The sequence below is a fragment of the Daucus carota genome, chromosome 5, assembly GCF_001625215.2.
Source record: "Daucus carota subsp. sativus chromosome 5, DH1 v3.0, whole genome shotgun sequence".
Classification (NCBI taxonomy): Eukaryota; Viridiplantae; Streptophyta; class Magnoliopsida; order Apiales; family Apiaceae; genus Daucus; species Daucus carota.
In genome coordinates, this window is record NC_030385.2 from 27,213,869 (window position 1) to 27,234,485 (window position 20,617).

General features: G+C 36.0%; 4 protein-coding genes across 5 annotated transcripts; 2 read left to right on the forward strand and 2 right to left on the reverse strand.

Moving 5' to 3' along the window:
* Positions 1 to 410: 410 nt before the first annotated feature.
* On the reverse strand, positions 411 to 6,341 carry LOC108224127 (uncharacterized). Of its 2 annotated transcripts, none has more exons than XM_017398695.2 (5): positions 6,050 to 6,339; positions 5,061 to 5,161; positions 4,391 to 4,507; positions 4,216 to 4,317; positions 411 to 801 (listed from the first exon to the last, which is right to left on the reverse strand). In XM_017398695.2, the coding sequence occupies exons 1-5, from the start codon at positions 6,279 to 6,281 to the stop codon at positions 631 to 633; spliced, it is 723 nt and encodes a 240-aa protein (XP_017254184.1). In that variant the 5' UTR covers positions 6,282 to 6,339; the 3' UTR covers positions 411 to 630. The 2 variants fall into 2 exon arrangements, with proteins under 2 accessions (XP_017254184.1, XP_063950284.1); XM_064094214.1 differs by having other exon boundaries at positions 773 to 4,086; positions 6,050 to 6,341.
* Positions 6,342 to 7,414: 1,073 nt separating this feature from the next.
* On the forward strand, positions 7,415 to 9,898 carry LOC108225659 (protein FAR1-RELATED SEQUENCE 5-like). The gene is made up of 2 exons (XM_064093952.1): positions 7,415 to 7,791; positions 7,867 to 9,898. Exons 1-2 carry the CDS (start codon positions 7,415 to 7,417, stop codon positions 9,896 to 9,898), a joined length of 2,409 nt encoding a protein of 802 aa, XP_063950022.1.
* Positions 9,899 to 11,388: 1,490 nt separating this feature from the next.
* LOC135152833 (protein MAIN-LIKE 1-like) lies at positions 11,389 to 13,533 on the reverse strand. Its single transcript, XM_064093953.1, has 2 exons — positions 12,067 to 13,533; positions 11,389 to 11,979 (listed from the first exon to the last, which is right to left on the reverse strand). Exons 1-2 carry the CDS (start codon positions 13,531 to 13,533, stop codon positions 11,389 to 11,391), a joined length of 2,058 nt encoding a protein of 685 aa, XP_063950023.1.
* Positions 13,534 to 17,834: 4,301 nt separating this feature from the next.
* Positions 17,835 to 19,380, forward strand: LOC108221079 (uncharacterized). The gene has a single exon (XM_017394980.2). It carries the CDS (start codon positions 18,151 to 18,153, stop codon positions 19,087 to 19,089), a length of 939 nt encoding a protein of 312 aa, XP_017250469.1. The 5' UTR covers positions 17,835 to 18,150; the 3' UTR covers positions 19,090 to 19,380.
* Positions 19,381 to 20,617: the final 1,237 nt, after the last annotated feature.

A 20,617-nucleotide genomic window follows, 5' to 3' on the forward strand; every position in this document is an offset into this window, starting at 1 on the left:
CATCATCACCAGAAGGGAATCACATGGCACAGAAGAAATTTAAAATTCAAGGTTGAGCTTGGTTCAGGTTGTACTGCCATGCCAACTACGCCAGCGCCATGTACGGTGACACTAATATTTTAGAAGATCCAAAGGATGAATTTGACTGTTTGGTCTCACAGTTTTGACCCCCCTCCTCCAAGAGTTGTTGATCCTCAGAGTTCAGAAAGAACCACCAAAAACACTGTACATGACTGGGGAGAATATAAGGTACAAGTCAAACATTAGCCCCCTTGAACCGGTTTGTATACATGTCTGAAGATCAGAATATGACAGCAGAGCAGGTTCGGCCCCTTGCCAAACAAACATAATTTATGCCAATTTTTTCACTAACAGAGTACTTACTATTGATGACATCAACAATACTACCATAAAATAAATGGAGTCAACTGCTTTAGCTTAAAAGTTGAGATCCGAGTACAGTTATATGACAGTGTGTTGTTTCAGGAATACTACATAAAGATATAAAATGTTGGCTGTACAGATAATAATTGATTATATGTACAGATAATTACAGTATTGTTAGGTACACTGATTACAACAATTAAAGGTTATATACAGAGGGAATTGACAAGGTGTTGAGCAATTTATCTACAAGAAGTCCCATTGCCAGTAAACCTTATCAACGATCCCCCCACCACTCCGGACTGCCAGATGAAGTGTTTCCGAGACTGGAGGAACTCCCCAAAGCAGTGGCACTGCAACTGTCATTTTTAGCTTTTCATGCAAACCGCCTTTACTTGCCTTCTCTGCTGTTACAACCTGGCCATAAAATAAAATGCACCCGTTAGATACCAACAAAGAAAGTTAAAGATCCCCTAAAGTCTGCATTCCCGTTGCTGCAATATAATACTTGATTGTGATGCTATATTCTTATGTTAACAGAAATTCTCAAACACCCTCAAAACTCAAAAAGATAACTGGTGTTTCTCCAAACTAAAATAAGCTGTCACAAGAGAAACATGGAGTAAGACCGATTTGTGGAAACAAATGTACTCAAGTCAGATAAACAAGCCATAGAATCATAAACTGATCCTTTGTATATATATAAGATACTAGTATTTTTAACTACATAATTATTTCTTGGATCAATGACATTTGATTTCACCGCTAAATTATACATTAATCCTTCATTAGTATCATCAAGCTGAATTTTGTGTACTTACATAATCGTATATGGCACTTATGATTCTTGTGTACTGTCAATATTTTCAAAGTTTTGATCACTCACCTAATGTATGTTGCCGAACATGTGAACTTATGAATGCACTGTATATTTTATGCAACTAAAACAAGGTCCAAGAAACAGTAGTGTGTCCTGACATGTCAAGAGGTTAGAGCTGTTTTGTTACGAGAAAAATTCAAAATGGATATCACTTCTGACAAATTATAAGCAATATATCTTAGTAAAAATTTTACATTCACTATGACATATTAAAAGTATATTTATATTGTCTTGGTAATTTAACAGGAAAGGTATATCCCACTCATGATTCATACAGTGGTGAGACTCCGCATTAACCTGTCCACTTGAACCTTGATGCTTAAGTATCTTTCAGCAGAAATTAATCCAGCAGCAGTACCCATCTTGATGGTGGTCTCTATTTTCAGATCCAGGTTGGTACTTATCAGAGATCAAGCTAGTGTTACTGTATAGCAAAGGGCTGCTTTGGCAGTTCTCTATCTTCAGTTCTTAAAGCACAATACGACAGTGCAACGAAATGGTATGGTGGGAGCTTCTATTCCGTCTGGAAACATTCAGATAGATACATAGCACACACAGCTCATATTCCACTACGGATTCTCATTGGGACGGGGATCTTAATTTCCAACCCAAAGGCTACATGGTATTTGTCACCAGTGGCTGATTTCCCCCATAGAGTCTATCTTGTTTTTATCAGATCTATCATCTCAAAAATTTTACACGATATACACACAGCCCAGATATATATGGTTCACTATTTATTACGGAGCCTAAAATTCTTTGAAAGGCAAGAGCAACAAATTTCCTCTCATTCCCCCCTCACATATATTTTTTTTACTTCCTGGCGAACTCTAAAGTTGCTTCTGCTTTATCTGATGCACACTCAAGTTCAATGCTTTTACTATTTTACTCCCTCCGTCCTGTTTTTCTTGTTCACCGGTAAGAATCCATTTTTATTCAATCAGAGTAATAAATATGCTAAAAGTTACCAAGAATGTGTATTAGTTTCTAAGAAACTTAACATACATAACAATTTATTTACCATATTAATTTTATAGGGACAATTTATTGGGAAGAAAAGACAAGGAACTGGGGACTTTATAAACTGAACGGAAGGAATATTATATAATTCACTTTTTCAATATTGTCCTTCAGCGGCCAAAAACACCGTGTTACCTGGACTTAGGGCTGAGCATTTGGTCGGTTCGGTTCAAAACCGAAATGAACCGAAAAAACCGAAAACTGAATAATGCTTTTTTCTGAAACTGAACTGGACCGAATTATTATTTAAAACCGAACCGAACAAACCGAATTATTTCGGTTCGGTTCGGTTTATGAATCTGGCACCAGACGAAGCTATTCAGAGGTACAAACCACTCTGTTTGTCGAATCTCGATTAATTTCAAGGAGGTGAAGTTACTGTCTTTAGAAATCAAGACTACAAAATTACTAAAATATAGTTGTATAAGTGTTCTCTCAGAGAGAGAGACATGCGCTTGTTAAAATACAGGAGTAATATATACTCAGTGCTATTCAAGAGGCTGATACCAGAACAAGAGTAGTTAAATGCAGGTGTTAAATTTACAGGAAGGGGATCTGATTTGCTCTTTAGTCTTTGTCTAAAGAGTGAATTTACTCAGTAGTAGGTACTGTAAATGCACTCTTGATCTCTAGTTTATTTTGTATGTAATATAAATTTCCGTTTTTTCGGTTTAAACAAAAATATCATATCAAAACCCGAACCGAACCGATATAAATCTCGATTTGAACCGAAATAACCGAAATTTTAAAAAAATGAAACCGAACCGAACCGAAATTGTTCGGTTCGGTTTTGCGGTTTCAGTTCGGTTTTGCTCACCCCTACCCGGACTCTCCATTTCTGTCCTCTTACACATTCTACTGCAAATAACTTGGTCATGGGTTAAAGATCCAAGTCAAATCCTTCATGGAACCAGACACTTCTAGTTCATGATGAAATATAAGACTCCTCAAAGTTGTATGTTTATAGAGAGCAGAGAGCAGGATCCCTGAGACTTGGAGACTTGTATTTATGTTATCATTTTGACTTTATTATATAAATCTCACAACTGTAATTAGGTGTATACAATATATTGGTAATTGACATTATTTTGAAAACCGTACAATGAATATAAAGATAGAAAATTCACTTGGGATAAAGATAGAAAATTCACTTGGGATAATTTTACATGCAGAGTATTGACACCTGCATCAAATTCCAGATCCATACAGCATATGGTAGTTTTAAAAAATAAGGATCCACCACTTAGGTTTCATTCACTTGGATGGAATGGAATGAGGAGAGAATGGAAAGGAAAATTATAAATAAAAAGTTTATGGAGAAAGAAGAAAGTATGAGACAACAGTGAATAAATATGAGCGAGTCTAAATTTCTTATGATGAAAAAAGATTGTAGGTAAACATAATGAAGAAGTGGATGAGCAATCCTTTCAAAACATGCTAGTTAGATTAGTTCAAATAATAGGAATGGAATGAATGAAGGAATGAAAATTATAGAGAATTTCTCTAATCACCCCAATTTATAGTACAAATTTCATTCCATTCTCCCCAATTTCATTCCAAACAAGTGAACACAGCCTTAGATCCACACCTATACCCGGTTAACATAGGCAAAGATTAGTGAAACATATCACACAGACTTTCTGGAAAGAAAATGACTAATCTACTCCAAAAATGTGTTTATCCTAGAACTCTAGAAACATACAACTACAGACGTCACAACTTACATACATAAATATATATATACACACACCTTCCCCTTGCTTGACATGATCCTGTCTCAATCTCCAACATATGTTGGGTTCCTAACATAGGAGTATGACTACATCAAATTTCATGGTGTTTATAAACTTTCCTTGCATTCAATACGCACACATTTTTCAGCAATTAAATACTTCGCTTATTTGGTATAAGTGCAAAAACAGCCAACATACCTCTCCACCATGCTCCAGAACAGTGTCCTCCACAACATCACTAAGCATCTCAATGGAACGGCAGAATCCAATAATACAAAGCCTCCTCCCTGTATCTAGCCCCTACAACAGCAATTTTTGACTAAATGAAAAAACTTTCATCACTTTAAAAAATCTCAGCACAAACAAATCCTACATTTGTTGCTGCAATATCAAAGAGTGCACCCAAACATAATCCTTGAGCTGGATCCATGTAGTTACTCTCTTGAAAGCGTTCAAATCTTCGAGAAGCCCTGCCTTTCCCTTGGTTCCTCTGCATTCAAAGATAGACCATTGTAGCTAATACGCTGGTCAGTAATATCATCATATTCTAAATAGAACAATAACTATACTGTAGAAGTGGGATAAACTATAAATGGAAAATTCTCAATGCAGCCAAATATGTTCAAAGCCAAAAAGTACACTCTTAAGCATCACTTTGGTTAACTTTAACACTAGGGCCATGCTTATTTTATATAAAGGAATCATAATCCCCGAACAACTACCCTATTTTTACTAAGTTTAAACTGAACTCTTAAGAATATTTTAACTCGATGGTACAAATTTAAACCATCAAATAGATGTTAATGTTCTACTTCAAATTGATCTATATGATGGAAGTAACCACAAGTGTGGGGAAGCAATATTAACTAATTTATTCCAATATTTAATTGTCAAAACACAAAATTGGGCGAACACTTTGGAGCTTCATGCCTGTACAACAAATGCAACATTTTCTTACACCTACTTTGTAGTCACGTAAAAATTGATTACTTCTTAATAATACTAATAACGGTTATAGTTGAAAAAATTAAGTTTGGACATACATCTGAAGAAGAAACACGTTTAGGGACCAAGGATCCACCTATTTGAACTAGCCCATCAGCGGTGAACAATGTGACTCTTTCTTCTGGAACCCATTCAATGCCTGTCATCATAATTCAGAAAGAGTAAATTCACATTATAGCATTATAGGAATTAATATAAAGCAGTTAAATCATTATAGCAATTAATATAAACCAGTTGACTATATTGATAGATTGCTTTTAATTTATGCACAAACAAGTAAATCCTATTGTTGTAATTGACAGGTTACAAAAGACCTACAGAATTGGTACACAAAGCAATTGCTGCAAAATCAAAAATCCATGGGGTCATAATAATCCAAAAGAGCCCAAAAGATAATACAAGCTCGTTAATATATGGCTATATGCTATGAAAGAGGAAATTAAAAGAGTAAAAAATATATACGCGCCAACTATTCTCACACTAAGAAGGCCTTTGAAGCAACTTAAGTTGTCCAAAGAACAGAACAAGTTAAAGAGTAAGGTGTAACTCATGCAAAGCCCAACAATACATTGTAAGACTTGAGTTCAAACTCGACTAAAACGTTCATACTTAAGCTCGACCGAGCCATAAATTTAGAGCGCGGAGTCAAAACTTTGATAAACTCAAAAGGCACACAAGCCCGATAATTTGAAGCTCGAGCTAAGCTTGATTAGATAAGAAAAATATCTGAAGCTAGGCTGAGTATATTCTAAGCCAGATCATTTACAAGCAGAGCTTAAACTGCTGATTTATAGCTTGAATGTTACACTCCTGACTAGTAAACACAATGCTTAAAGAAATGCAATAATGTATCATATCTGTAAATTAGTCATCAAACAAACAGCTATTGCCTTGATAATATCTATACATGAATACATGTAATAAAAAAACATAGGAAACAAACAACAAATCTAAGAGCCATCTATTAGTAGAATCAGACAATTCAAACATTCATCAATACAGATATGAGAAGCATAGGGATACTTACCGGGGTCAGAATTAGAGGGATGATCCCAGGGATAAAATCCGAAGTGGGGCCCATTGGAATCAGAAGAAGAAGCTCTGGCGGAGAAACCCACACATCGAGACGAAGAGGATGCATTTAAACGAGGATGAGAAAGAGAGAAAATACAAGTTACGGACGAAGTTTGTTTAGAGAGAGAAAGAGGAGAGAGAGGTGAAGGAGAGAAGCAGAGAGCTAAAGAACAAGTTTCCGCCATGGAAGATGAAGAATTGAAGATTGATAAAGGCCACACGACTACTCCAAATATAAAGGGAAAGTCAAGAATCAAGAAACTCAATAAAATAAGATCTCAAGCCACATATATAATACAATAATTTTATTTATTTTTCAATATGATATTTTTCTCATTATTATCAATTTTATAATATCATGTGTTTTTTCTTTTATTCTAAAATGCTTCTCGATATTTAATGGTTATTTTTATTTTTATTTTCTTTTGTAAGTGATCGAAGGATATATTCCGTTGTTTTATCCAATTTTTATATTTACATGGGTGTGAAATTTTAAGATATTTTATGAAATAGTATGATAAATTAAAAAGTTAACAAATTGATGAACTTATTATTAAGAAGTTTTTCATAAATATCTGAATCTAAAAGAGTTTTTACACAAATACATTGAATTTTTAAAAGTTTGTAAAAATATAATCTATCAAATAAAAATTGCGAAAATACGAATGTTACATTTTGCAATTATACATGCAACTTTTAGCAACATCAAAAATGCAATTTTGAAATGTTTGTTAACAATTACATTTAATTACATAACAAGTTTTGAAAGTAGATACAAATGTGGAAAATGAGTGTCCTTGCGGTACTAATGGTCATGTTTGAAAATTAGCGGTTAGTGAGTACAATCAGATGTTTTGACTGGTTGATTGAAATAGGGGTCCAGGTCCCCAGCAATCGGTTGCTGGGGAACCTTTAAACAACCCACCATCTGCGAGCCGTTGGATGTGCTCGTGGACGGTCCCGATTTAAAAATCGTTCAGCGCTTTTTTAGCGCTGTACGACTATCGTCCAGCGCTAAAAAACCGCTGGACGAGTGAACGTTTTTAACGCGTACAGCGCTAAAAAACCGCTGTACGGATGAGATATTTTAACTTGTCCAGCGCTAAAAAAGCGCTGGAAACACAGAGAAGTGATCATGTACTCACGTACTAGGTCACTTTAGGTTAATGATCTTAAAGCCAAAAATACATTGCAGAGCTAAAAAATCAAGTGGAGAGCTAGGTTGATCTTTTGGAGCTAAAATAGCAAGTGCATACTCAAGTTTGTGGTAATTTCTAACTCTAATCTGGTTGTTTACTTCATTTCTGTTGTTGTTATTATGGCGGATTCTTTGTTTGAGGATTTTGTTCCAAGAAAAAGAGTTAAAAAAGTTGATAATAAGGATTACGTAGATGTAGATGATGTTGTTAAGGTTCATAGTGTTGTAGATCGTGTATTTATTGATTTGAAAGATGATGAAAATGTTGATGGTGAAGAATATGTTAGTGTTGATGAAGATTGTGTTGACGCTCGAAATGTTGTTAGTGGTGATGATGAGGTTGATGAGAACGTACAGAGTGATGATAAAGCAGTGGATAATAAATTTGATGATGAGAATGAAAAAAATAAAAATGTTCAAGTCCCGTATTTGAATCAGAGATTTGATAGTTTAGATGACGCGGATCGATTTATTAGGTCATATGCCCTTAAGAACGGGTTTGCTGTGAAAATACAACAAACAAAGAAACGGGCAAAAGTTGATGAAATATAAGCCCGAATGTTTGTTTGTAGACTCGCGGGTGAAAATCAAGACAAAAATGTCGTGGATGAAGAAGTATGTGTAGGCAGTAGTAAGGGCACACGTCGTCGGGATAAACTTCCTAGAAGTGGTTGTAAGGTAAGGATGTTTGTTGTGAAAAAGAAGAAAAAAGATTATTGGGAGTTAACAACAGTTGAATTAGAACACAATCATGATCTTGTATCTCCTAGCAAGATGACTTTGATTCAACGGGAAAGACATGTGACGAGTGCGGCAAGAAATCTTATAAATGTGTTAAATGTGTCGGGTATTCGCCCTAGCCAAACCATGAGTCTTTTTAGCAATATGCAAGGTGGAGTAAGTAATGTTGGTTTTGGTAGCCAAAATATTAGGAATGTAGTGCGGGATGAGCGGAAGAAAAAGATACAAGTGAGTGATGCTCAAGCGGGTTTGGATTTGTTAAGTCGTCTTAAAGAGGAAGGCGGTGGGAAGTTTTTTGTGAAAACTCAAGTGGATGGAGAAAACCGTTTGAAAAATCTAGTATGGGTGGATCCTAAATGTTTGATGGCCTATAGTAATTTTGGAGATGTTGTTGCTTTTGATACGACATACCGAACGAATAGGTATGCCATGCCATTTGTGCCTTTTACAGGGGTCAATCATCATTACCAATCTGTTCTTTTTGGATTTGCACTCATGAGGGATGAAGTAAAAAGTAGTTTCGAATGGGTGCTAAGAACATGGCTTGAAGCGGTTGGCGATAAACACCCGAACGCTATAATCACGGACCAAGATCAAGCTATGGCGGGGGCAATTGCATCCATACTACCCCAAACCCGACATTTGTTGTGTTCTTGGCATATAAGCCAGAAGTTCCCCGAAAAATTGAACACCCTTTATATTAAGCATCCGGGAACATTCAAAGTAGATTTCAACAAATGCATATACCATTCATTGACGGAGGATATTTTTGAGGAGAGGTGGAAAGATTTAGTGGTGAAGTATGATTTGAAAGATCATTCATGGTTGCAAGGATTGTATTTGTTGAAGGAGAAATGGATCTCGGCCTATACTAAGAGTACATTCTCTGCGGGTCAGACCACGACATCCAGGAGCGAGGGAATGAATGCATTCTTCGATAGCTATGTTAGTTCTAGTACAGGATTGAAGCAATTTGTTGAGAATGCACAAAAAGCAATTGAAAGACAATTTATGCGGGAGAAGGAGGAGGACAATGACACAAAGAATAAAACCCGTTACTTGAGGTTGAAGACGGCTTTGGAACAAGACGGGGCTTCCATGTATACCAAGGAGATGTTTCGCCAATTTCAAGTTCAATTGGTGGAAGCCTCTAAATACTTTGTCGAGAAGGATACAGATCAGTTCACGTCAGGGGATGAAGTCACACATTATAGGTGTTTTAGACCCCTGACCGAAGTCGACAAAAGAACAATGTATGAAGTGAAATTCAACAAAGTGGCCCTGACAGGAAGATGTGTGTGTCGGATGTATGAACATTTAGGAATCCCGTGTCGACACATCATTGCCGTTTTAAACAAGAAAAATGTTGCCCAAATTCCAGTAACATTTATTCAACGTCGTTGGACTAGAGATGCTAATAGGGTAGATGGTATGCTACCTTATGCTATGGGTTGCGATGATCCAACATCTACAGAATTGACACCAACTCAAAGATTCAACCATATGACTTTGTTAACAATGAGTTTTTGTCATAGCAGCATGGTTTCGAAAGAAAGATATGAGTATGCCCTAGAGGTGATGAATCGAGAAATTGCAAATCTTGAGAAAATGGCTGTTGATAATGTTGATGCTGCTCCTAATACAAATACTGAGAATCCCATTGAAGAGAATATTGGTGACGAGTTGAACGAGCCGGTACTTGATCCTATAGTGTCTCAAACGAAGGGTAGGAAGAAGCCACAACGTTTCAAAAATCCAATTGAAGGCCTTAGTAAGAAAAAGAGGAAATGCAAGCAATGTCATGAAGAAGGCCATGATATAAGGACTTGCAAAAAATTTGGAGACCAAAATAAGAGTTGTTAGATGTAACTTTTTTAGGTGATTTTATAGGATTTTATGTGATTTTATGTGATTTTATGTCATCTTGTCACATGTGCTTTTATGTGATTTTATATGCTTTTATGTGATTTTATATGATTTTATGTGATTTTATGTGATTTTATATGATTTTATGTGATTTTATATGATTTTATGTGATCTTGGCAAATATGATTGTATGTGATTTTGCGTGATTTTAGATGATTTAATGTCATTTTCGTATGATTTTATGTGATTTAAAGTGATTTTTTATGATTTTATTTCATATTTATTTGTAGGTGAAAAATGGAAAATGGCCATCAATCTGACAGTAGTGACACACTTACTCATGTTAGTGATTCGCTTTCACCCTCGGAGGAGGCGCTTAGTGAAAGTTGGTTCCGTTCTTGGTCGACCCCGTCGGACAATGAGATGCTTGACATTATTGACCGGTTGCCGTTAGATGGTCCATCGTATGCAAATGGATTCTTGATTGATGCTCCCGTAGTTGAAGAAGAGGATTTCAACTTAGATCCTATGGAGGAAGAAATTGAACCCCGTGAATGGGTTGCTAGTGGAGAAATGGAGGCATTAGATTGTCCATCGTATGCAAACGGGTTCTTCATAGATGCTCCCGTAGTTGAAGAAGAAGATTTCAACTTGTACCCTATGGAGGAAGAAATTGAAAGGGAGAGGAGATGGAGTGAAGCGTGTGGATGGTTTGCAAGTGGAGAAATGGAGGCAAAGGCAACGAGATGCCCGCCACCGTATTTCATTCACATTAGGCTTTTGGGAGCGGACGCTTTGGACAGAGACAGGCGTTCTGTGCTACGTCCTTGGGATGGAGGTGAACTTGTCAATGTCGAGCGAATTGCTGAGATAAGCAATTTGAGGCCCCGCGAGACACGTTTCCAAAAAGATCAATTTCGTATCGCATATGTGAAGGGGTTCGTACATAATTTTCAAACGGACAATCTTGATGATAAGCCAAATCCGTTTCTTCTTGCAAAGTTTAGATTGTATGACGGGTCCGAGTCTATTCTAGTTTCGCTTGGTGATGACACGCGTGATCATCCAATGATCACGACGGGAGAGGTTCGCGAGGGAAGTGTTTTGGTGTTGTATCAAGCGACTTGTTTCATTAGCATGGACGAAACCCCTCACCATCGACTTTCCATTGGCTACTCCAATATTCTAGGCATTTTCAATTAATTTGTATGAATTTGTATGAATTTCTAACAATTTCCTTATTTCCTAATGCGTATGAATTTGTAAGGATTTCCTAATTTCCTAATTTCCATGAATTTTTAGAAGTTTAATAGATTTTATATGAATTTCTATGATTTTGGAGGATTTTGTGTAAATGGTGTAAAAAACAGCATTTTGTACTGCCAAAACCTGCATAAATGTGGCTTGGATTTGGCAAAAGGTTCCCTGTGTTTCCAGCGCTTTTTAAGCGCTGGACACAAAAATCTGTCTTTGCCGTACAGCGCTTTTTAAGCGCTGGACGGCAAAAACAGATTTTTGTGTCCAGCGCTTAAAAAGCGCTGGAAACACAGGGAACCTTTTGCCCAGCCTTCCCCTGTTTTCTGTGGTTTCCCCCTGTTTTTTTTTGCTCGACAGAAATCATACCAAAACTCAACAACCATAAACCATAAACCAAAATCATACCAAAACTCAACCCCCCCGTCTAGCTTCACCACACCATCTCTCCAACCCCAATCAGTAGTTATTGTATCTTGCTTTGCAGAAGAAAGGGGCTTGTTCATCTTCCATTTCCCCTTTCTCAGACTAACAAGTGCCATCTTGTCGGGACGGGACGAAGATGCTGGCTGATCAGGGATATGCTGCGAAGGCTGAGTCATGGGAATGATGTCCTGCTCAGCGACACCTGCCAAACCTGTGCCAGACATGTCTGCCCGATCTAGATGCTCAAAGACTGGAGGGGTGAATCCCGGCCCCTTAACAGTCCTCATGAACCGATTGTATCGATCGACAAACTTGGGTGCAAGTTGCCGAAAGTCGGGGACAAAACTCTCAGGCAGACGCGCATCCAACTGTCGGACTAGGTCCATACTAGCCTCAATCTGCAAAAAAACATAAGTTAATACAACATGGCAATAGCAAATAATTAATAGAGGACTTGCAAAAATCGGACTTAACAAAACACTTACAAGCTGGAAGGCCTCGTAGTTGTCGAACAACTCACGACTCGCATAATCTGGTTGAGGCACGGGCTTTGGCTTCCCAATGCGCCTCCTCGACACCTCCAGATACCATTCCATGTAAGCATCCTCGGTAGTGTAGAGTGTATCATCACAAAGGGCAATGTCAGGCCTGTCACAAAAGCGCCTCCACTGGGCAATCTCTGCGAACCACACAGCCATCCAATTCTCTGCCCGGAACCTCTGCTTCGGCACCCTATATGGGGTCATGTCTACAGGGGCCCTCGGAATGCATGGCCTCAACCCAAACTGCCTCAAAACCCTATCAGAATGCTGGTACTCGCAGATGTCGAAGCATATAAGTGGAAGCCTAGACTGTCCAGCCAACTGTGCCTCAATCTTATCCCAATCCATATGACGAATCACAACGGGCTCACCCAACTCCTCGTCAACCTCCTCCTCCTCCTCATAATAAGGAGTCCACTGCACTCTATCTGACCCGACGCCATCAAACTCAGCCCTATAGTGTGGCAAGTTGTGGTGTGGACCCTTCGAACCCCGGCGCCGCTTCCCAAGCACTGGCCTCACTACCACCTCTTCCTCCTTCCCAGCTTCCTCAACTAGAACAGACTTCGTCTTCGGATATGCCCAGTATAGGGCAGCCGGATATCTAATAGCACCAGGAAATGGAGTAGGCAACCCAATATCAAACCGCTCATAACTCCATATCTGAAGTAGCAACATACATCCAGCTATGTGTGTGCTATCCTTCCTCACAGCCATCCCCAAAGCCCTGTACAAATATGCCAACACACCGGACCCCCAGGAGTATGTATGAATCTGTGAAACATCACGAAGGAGGCCAATGAACCTCGGGTGCACAAAACTCCGGCTCCTCGTAGGGAAGAGTACAGCACCCAGAACCAGCATAAGGTAAGCCTGAGTGTGAACTGCAATCCGCTCAGGGTCACCCTCCACACCCGCCCGTCCATATCTCTCATAAAGCCAAGTAAACTTGATGCCCGACTTACTCCAAGCAGCCTCAAAATCTTCATCACTCAGTGGCTCGAACCAGTATTTCTTAAACCACGACGCCGGGTTCTGTATGGCTGGCCCTGCCAAGGGTTGCCCAATAATAGGCAGACCAAGAATATAACCAACATCCTCGAGAGTAATAGTCATCTCACCCCGCCTCATGAAGAATGTGTTGGTCTCAGGCCTCCACCGCTCCACAAGTGCAGAAACTAATGCCGTGTCATTCTGTACCCCCACATCCTGGTCAGCAAACAATCCAAATCCCACGTCGTGCAGCAGCTCCTTCTGTGCATTAGACAAAACCCAAACGTGAAGTAGACGGCTGGCACCAAAACACTCTATAGGCCCCCTGTCTATGCCCCCCCATACATTATCACTGACATGATAAGCATTGTCAGTGATAAGTACCCGACTGCTCGGTCCTGGCAATATCTCCTTCATCTCTGCAATTCCCAAACAAGAAAAGAACGATTAACAATGTAGCAAAATAGGACACATATACAGAGCAAAATGAACGAAAGAGTAACAATTCATACAATCCACACAAAATTCAATGCATACCAAACTTATTCCCTTCACTTGCTACAATCCATACATTTAAACGGCTATAATTCAATGCATCTTGCTAGGTGTACAATCCACACAAAATACTTGGATGCAGTTTTTATGCGTCAAGTATAACAGATTAATAAGCCATTTACTGCGATATCCCTCCCCAAGAACAATAATTAACAATCTAAACTATGTATCATTCAACCAAGGGACCTATAAATCACAACGTGTACTGCTATATCCATCCCCCAAAACAGTAATTCACCATTTCAGCTGCTACAATTCTTACCATTTAACTGCTATAAATCGAGAAATCAAAGTAATTCAGAAAATACAAAAAAAATACGACTGGGGCATTTCATCAAACAGTTTGTACTCGTGCTTCAAACATGCAATTTTGTACACAACAATTCACATATCATCCCAACAACTATAAGCACTGATCAAACGATGTAAACACGATTCAAATAAGCTTCAAATAAGAGTTTACCTAGAAGTTATGCTAGCCTTTGAACAAAACTTGAAATGGCAGTGGCTTCGTCGAAATGGCAGTGGTTTGGGGGTGTTCGAATAGGGAGAGATGAACAGATGTACTCGAGATTCCAATCACAAGCAATCGTTTGTATAGATGTATGAATTGGATGAAGTGGTTTGGGGGTGTTCGAATAGGGAGAGGGTTTTAGCGCTCAGTTGTGTTTTGAATTATAACGGACAGTCGACTATATACTTCCTGTGTTTACAGCGGTTTTTTAGCGCTGTACGCGTTAAAAACGTTCACTCGTCCAGCGGTTTTTTAGCGCTGGACGATAGTCGTACAGCGCTAAAAAAGCGCTGGACGATTTTTAAATCGGGACCGTCCACGAGCCCATCCAACGGCTCGCAGATGGTGGGTTGTTTAAAGGTTCCCCAGCAACCGATTGCTGGGGACCTGGACCCTTGAAATAGATGTTTGAATAACGGATTGAATTAGCTGTTTCTCTTGTAAAAATTGTTTGGTAAATAGCTGATTAATTAACTTTTTCTGATCCAAACCAAAATCTATAATCCAAAAAATTCCTTAAAATAGTTTTTTTTTAATTAGCTTTTAGGATCCAAACCTCTATTTCCATCTGCTAACCACCAAACACTCATCTTAGCGGAATTTAATAGTCAAACCTCTAAAACACCTTAAATCTCTAATTTTGTCTAAAACTTTTAACTTTCAAACAGGATCAATATCGCAAAAACAAATCAACTAATCAAAAAATCAACTCAAAGTAACCAACTACAAAACTTTTGAATTGAATAAAATATTTCATCTATGAATACAATTTTCTATCTAGTGAAAATAAACACAATATAATTCTAAAGTTTGGTTACCCCTTCTTGCATATATGAAACAAATGTCTCGTGCATATTTATTCTCGTCTTTCTTCAAGTGCTGCTTCCATGATTCCATCTTTATCTTGATTTTTACGAAAGATGGATCCCAATGATCTTCATACTATTATCATCAATAATTCATTGTGATAGATTTCAAAGTACCATTTCATACAAGATCATAGCAATCCTTGCAATCATCGAGTATACTTAATATTGAGAGTGTGTGGAGATGTAGAGAATATATATATATCCCGATTCCCGTATGGACCAAGTTTTGTACATGTAAAATTACTAGAGTTGTATTTAGTTACATCCAATTAAATAGTATTTTGATAATAATTTTTGGAAAATAGTAAAATTATAAAATAAATTATAAAAAATAATAATATTGACAAATATCTTATTATTAATTAATAGAAATTCAAAAACGAATGAAAGTAAAGTAAATGGATATATATAACGGATGGAAGAAATATTTATAGTATAAAAATCTAATATTTTGAAAAATTTTAAACGTAAAGAAGTGAGATGAATGAAGAAGAAATGTTTGGAAGGGAAAGACTTTTTAAATATCATGATCACATTATTAATTATTGGTGTTGAGTGTATAAGTTTACGTTCCATGCTAAAATACATCGTACGCAGATTTGAAAAAAAAGGTGGCACGCAGCTATACAATGATAATTATTTTCTCATTAACAACTGATTTTGTTGATAATTTTTTGTGTGCAGGGATACCATTATTTATGATCTGGAAGTCTAGCGAAAATTATTAATGTGTTCAAAAATACATATTAAAAAACAGCTGGGAAAAAAATAATTTGATTGATATTTTTAATTGAATATCGAATTTATAAAAGTTTTATTTATAAATTAAAAATATCAACTTAATAATTTATTAAGTAATTGAGTATGTTAGAAGTATCACATCTGGAAATTTTTTATTTGTAGACTTTATATCACATCTTAATTTAAAATCTAAATTTTAATATAATATAAAAGTTTATATCAATATAAATATTACTCTTCTGTTTGTTGAAATGTCAAACAACAATTAAAATTAGGGGTTTTCTCATAAATACCTATGTCTAAAATATTTTTTACAAAAATACTATAACTCTTTCAAATATTTCACAAAAATATCGAACTCTTAAAAATATTTGCAAAAATACTGTATACAACCCGTTGCAACCACTTGCAGCTATACTTGCAACCTAGCGGGGTCAATTAATTATAAGTTGCATCTGGTTGCAGATAGTATTTTTACATATATTTTCTAAAAATTACTCCCTCCATCTCAGTCATTTGTTTACATATGATTTCGACACGAAGGTTAATAAATATATATAAAGTAGTGGGTGAAGTGATGGTACCTAATGGAGGAAAAAGAGATAGTGGAGTAAAAGTAGTATGAAAAGGGAAGAAAAATGAGGAAATGATGGTATTAATTATTTTTGGTAAATTTTGAAATGTAAATTATTGGATGGAACATCTTAGAAACAAATTTATAAAGAGATGGTTGGGGAGGGAATAGTATTTTTTCAAATATATTCAAAAAAATAGTAAAATCACAAAAAGACTTAAAAAAGTTGGTAGTTTTTATAAATTCTTTTAAAATTATGACAATAAGTGAATGACGAACTCAGTGAGAATATTAAATTATTAAAAAATTATCACAGACTATTTAAAATTCGACGATTAATCGGTATTAATCGCAGATTAATCGTTGTTAAGACGGAAAACGTCTCGATTAATCGTTAATCGGATAAAAAATCATTTTTTTAAAAAAGCGGTGAAAATCAGTCAAAAGTCGGCAAAAGTGATCAAAAACCGGCAATGTTTTCTTCATCGAATAGCACACTACCTTACCACTCAAGGGAAAAACCCTAAACTAAAAATAAAGCGGTTAAAAATCGGTTAATTACACAAATTAAAATTTATTTTATTAAAATTTATCAATTTTAATTTTATAAAAAAATATCAAAAATTTTCAATTATAATTTTATCGATTATGAGAAATTATACTATAAAATATAATTATATATGATATACAATTTTTTTATTAGATTATGTCATGTAATTATACAAAATACTTAAAATTATATATTTTCGCTTGTGCTAATATATATGCGTGTGTTTTTTTATTTGTGATATATAAATATGTGCTATTTTGATTATATAAAATTATAAATCTATAATATATGTATATAATTAAAAAATAATATTAAATTAATTTGATTATGATCCGATTAATCATTCCGATTGATCTCCGATTATCTGATTAATTCATGGACTGTGCGGAGATTCCCGATTTTTATAATAATGATTATCATTGGATTATATAATGAATTAATTAATCAAGCGCCGATTATTTCAATAGCCCAGTACTATCAATAAAATACTTATATGATCATCTTCTGCACTTGGTTAATGACTTCACTTGATTAATGACTTCGATGGATCATGATATAGATAAAATAAGCAGAGAAACTGAAAGACGGAAAAACGACTGCAGCGGGATCGCTGCTTTCTTTTTCATTAATAAACTTGCAACTTGTATCCAAAATAAAAATTGCAACTCAATTTCGTTCCGTATGGTTGTTTACTTTTGTTATCTTAAGGTACTCTCTAAACTCTTCTATCAGATTCACGAAGATCGTCCCCAGAAAAATGTTTAACATCCGTACCTGCATGTAACATGTGTAATTGAGGAACATCAAGTAATAAACAAATAAATATTTATACACACCCCGGATAATTTGCATGTAAATTATAAGTAGGACAGTTCTAATCATCTTTTGTATGTACAACACAAGAAAAACGCGCAGCCTCACCAAGATTGACACCAAGTGTTCTAGATACACAAGCAAAGTGTTACCTCATCTCTTAGCTAATAAGTTTTTCCCAAGTAATCAATGGTCAAAATACCTATACAACTTCATTCTCTCAGCCTCCGTTTGGGTAACTTCACCAATTTATTCAAACTTTCAACTCACACAAAGAAGTCTCTAGAGTTTCAAATCTTCTTAGTTCCCCCTTATATAACTCATCTCCCTCCCTTTCTCTTTCACCTCAGAGCATTATCTTAAGGCCTCTTGTTAAGTACTTGTTTCTTTACTTAAAAGCTAGAATAGCAGGTGAAAAATGGGCACACTAGTGGGGCATGTAGCACCTGGCTTTGGTTTCTTTGTGATTGGGCTTTGGCATCTTTTTAACCACATCAAACTCCATGCTCTGTATCCAAACTCCTACACATCTTTACCATGGTTCCCTACTTCTAAGTACAGGTATTCAGAGCTTTTCTTGATCATGGCTGGTTGCACTATGTCCATAGCCATGGAGCTTTTCATCGGCCCGGACCGCCATCAGCCTTTCGACACGGATGGCACTATTCCATCCAACCATCTTCACAACTTTGAGCACGCGTCCATTTCGATGACATTTTTCATCTATGCATTCTTCTCTGTTTTCCTGGACAAACTCGAGACGAAAACCAAACATGGCCTTACTCAACTTCTAGGTGCTGTGGCCTTTGGCCAGCAGCTTCTAGTTTTCCATCTTCATTCAGCTGATCACATGGGAGTTGAAGGTCAATACCATAAGCTTCTACAGATTGTTATACTTATTTCTCTAGCCACCACTCTGTTTGGTATCAACTACCCTAAGAGCTTCTTAATTAGTTTTGTCAGATCATTAAGTATTTTATTTCAAGGTCTATGGCTCATGGTCATGGGATTTATGCTATGGATTCCGCGGCTCGTCCCGAAGGGTTGCTTCTTGAACTTGGAAGAGGGCCATCAAGTTGTTAGATGCAGTGACAATGAAGCTCTGCACCGTGCAAAAGCACTGGTGAACATAGAATTTAGTTGGTACATAATCGGCCTAATGATTTTCGCCATGACCGTTTATATTGGATTACTTAAATTATATCCCGAGAAAGTCGAGTACGAGTCGCTCACGAAACTGATCGAACAAGAACAGGGATACGATGACATTGAAGCTCGGAAGGAAAATAAATTTTCGGGGTCAAGAAGTTTTCTTGAGGTAGGAAAATCGTTTGCGCCAATTGACATGGAAAGGTAAAAAGGGTGAAAAGATTTGAAGTTTTCTTAAGGTCGACGAGGTTGGAATTTGATTGGTGTGTATCAAATCTGAAGTTTGTTTGTATATAAAAGCTGCAAGATGTTAGTATGTAGTTTGTATTGGTCAGGTGAGGTGATTTGTTTGTAAAAGATGTGTGTAAAAAGGTGATGGAATTAATTGATTCCTGTAACCTCCAATTTGTAAAGTTTATTTGTTGAATATTCTTGTCTTTATCTGTACAATTGTTGAATATCTATGTGGTGATGACTTCAAATTTTATTTCTTTTAACATTTTTAAGGGCGTTGATGACTTTTAATTAAGTTTTTCTCACAGTCTATGAAAGACTCTTTTATACTTTTTCCCTTGAAATTGACTTTAATACTTGGGGAAAGGATTTCGAGGAAACACAATGATCAAATCCACACTGAAACGTACGTGGTTGTTTGTTCAAGAAGAAGCTGACTTTTGCTTTTTTTTCACAGCCTGTGCAAATAGATGTAAACAACTTCTAAAATACCTTCATCCCAAACTTCATCCCAAATTAGATGAGTTTTGGGCACGTAATTTGAGGTGTATTGACCGTCTACTTCTGAAATTTACTTTTTTATTTTTTCTTTTGTAAATAAAAATTCATATTTTAATTTATTTGCAAAAATAAAATTTTAAAAATAAGTCATGTAGCTATGCGGTCAATGAACCTTAAATTGTGTGCCCAAAATCAACAGGTTCATCTAATTTGGGATGGAGGGAGTAACTACTATCCGAGACCTTTTATATTTTTTCCAAACACTTTATTAACTTATTTACTTCTCATTTCTAATCTACACAAGTCACTTTTTTTTAACGTTGTCCAAACGGCCCCGTAGACCGACATTACTCCCAATCATGTTGAATTATAATATAGATATTTCGAGTTTCTTATAAAATATAATTTTATAATTTATTATAATCATTTTCTCTTAAATAAAAATATAATGTTTATTTTAAATTTTTTTAGAAAAAAAATTTACAAATAAATTATTAATTCTATTTTATAGAAATCTTAAAATATGTGCTAGTAATGGAAAAAACTGCATAAAATTGAGTAATACGGGAGTAATAAGCTAGAAATTAATTGGATTTTGATATAAAAAAATATATCGCCCCACCCTCAAAAGGCTAAAATTGTCATTTATTTCAAAATCAGTCCTATCTAGAAGAACCAAATTTAAACCGAGATAAAAATAACTAGTATTTTGAATACTCGGTTAAAACCCAAACCTTGTGACTTTGTTGATGCTGTCAAGTGTCATAAGTCACAAGTATTGAAAGGACATCTTCGATAAAAATATTATTTTGATATTTGCATAACTTACATAAAATTTAAATTCACTTAGAATCCTCTCCAATAGGACATTTTAGTTAATTGATTCTGTCAAAAGTCAAATGGTCAAACTAGCTCAAATAGAATTTCCAAAATTATATTTATATCATATAAATATAAATGATACTCCTTGTCTACAAAAAGATTTCAATATTTTTCTAAAG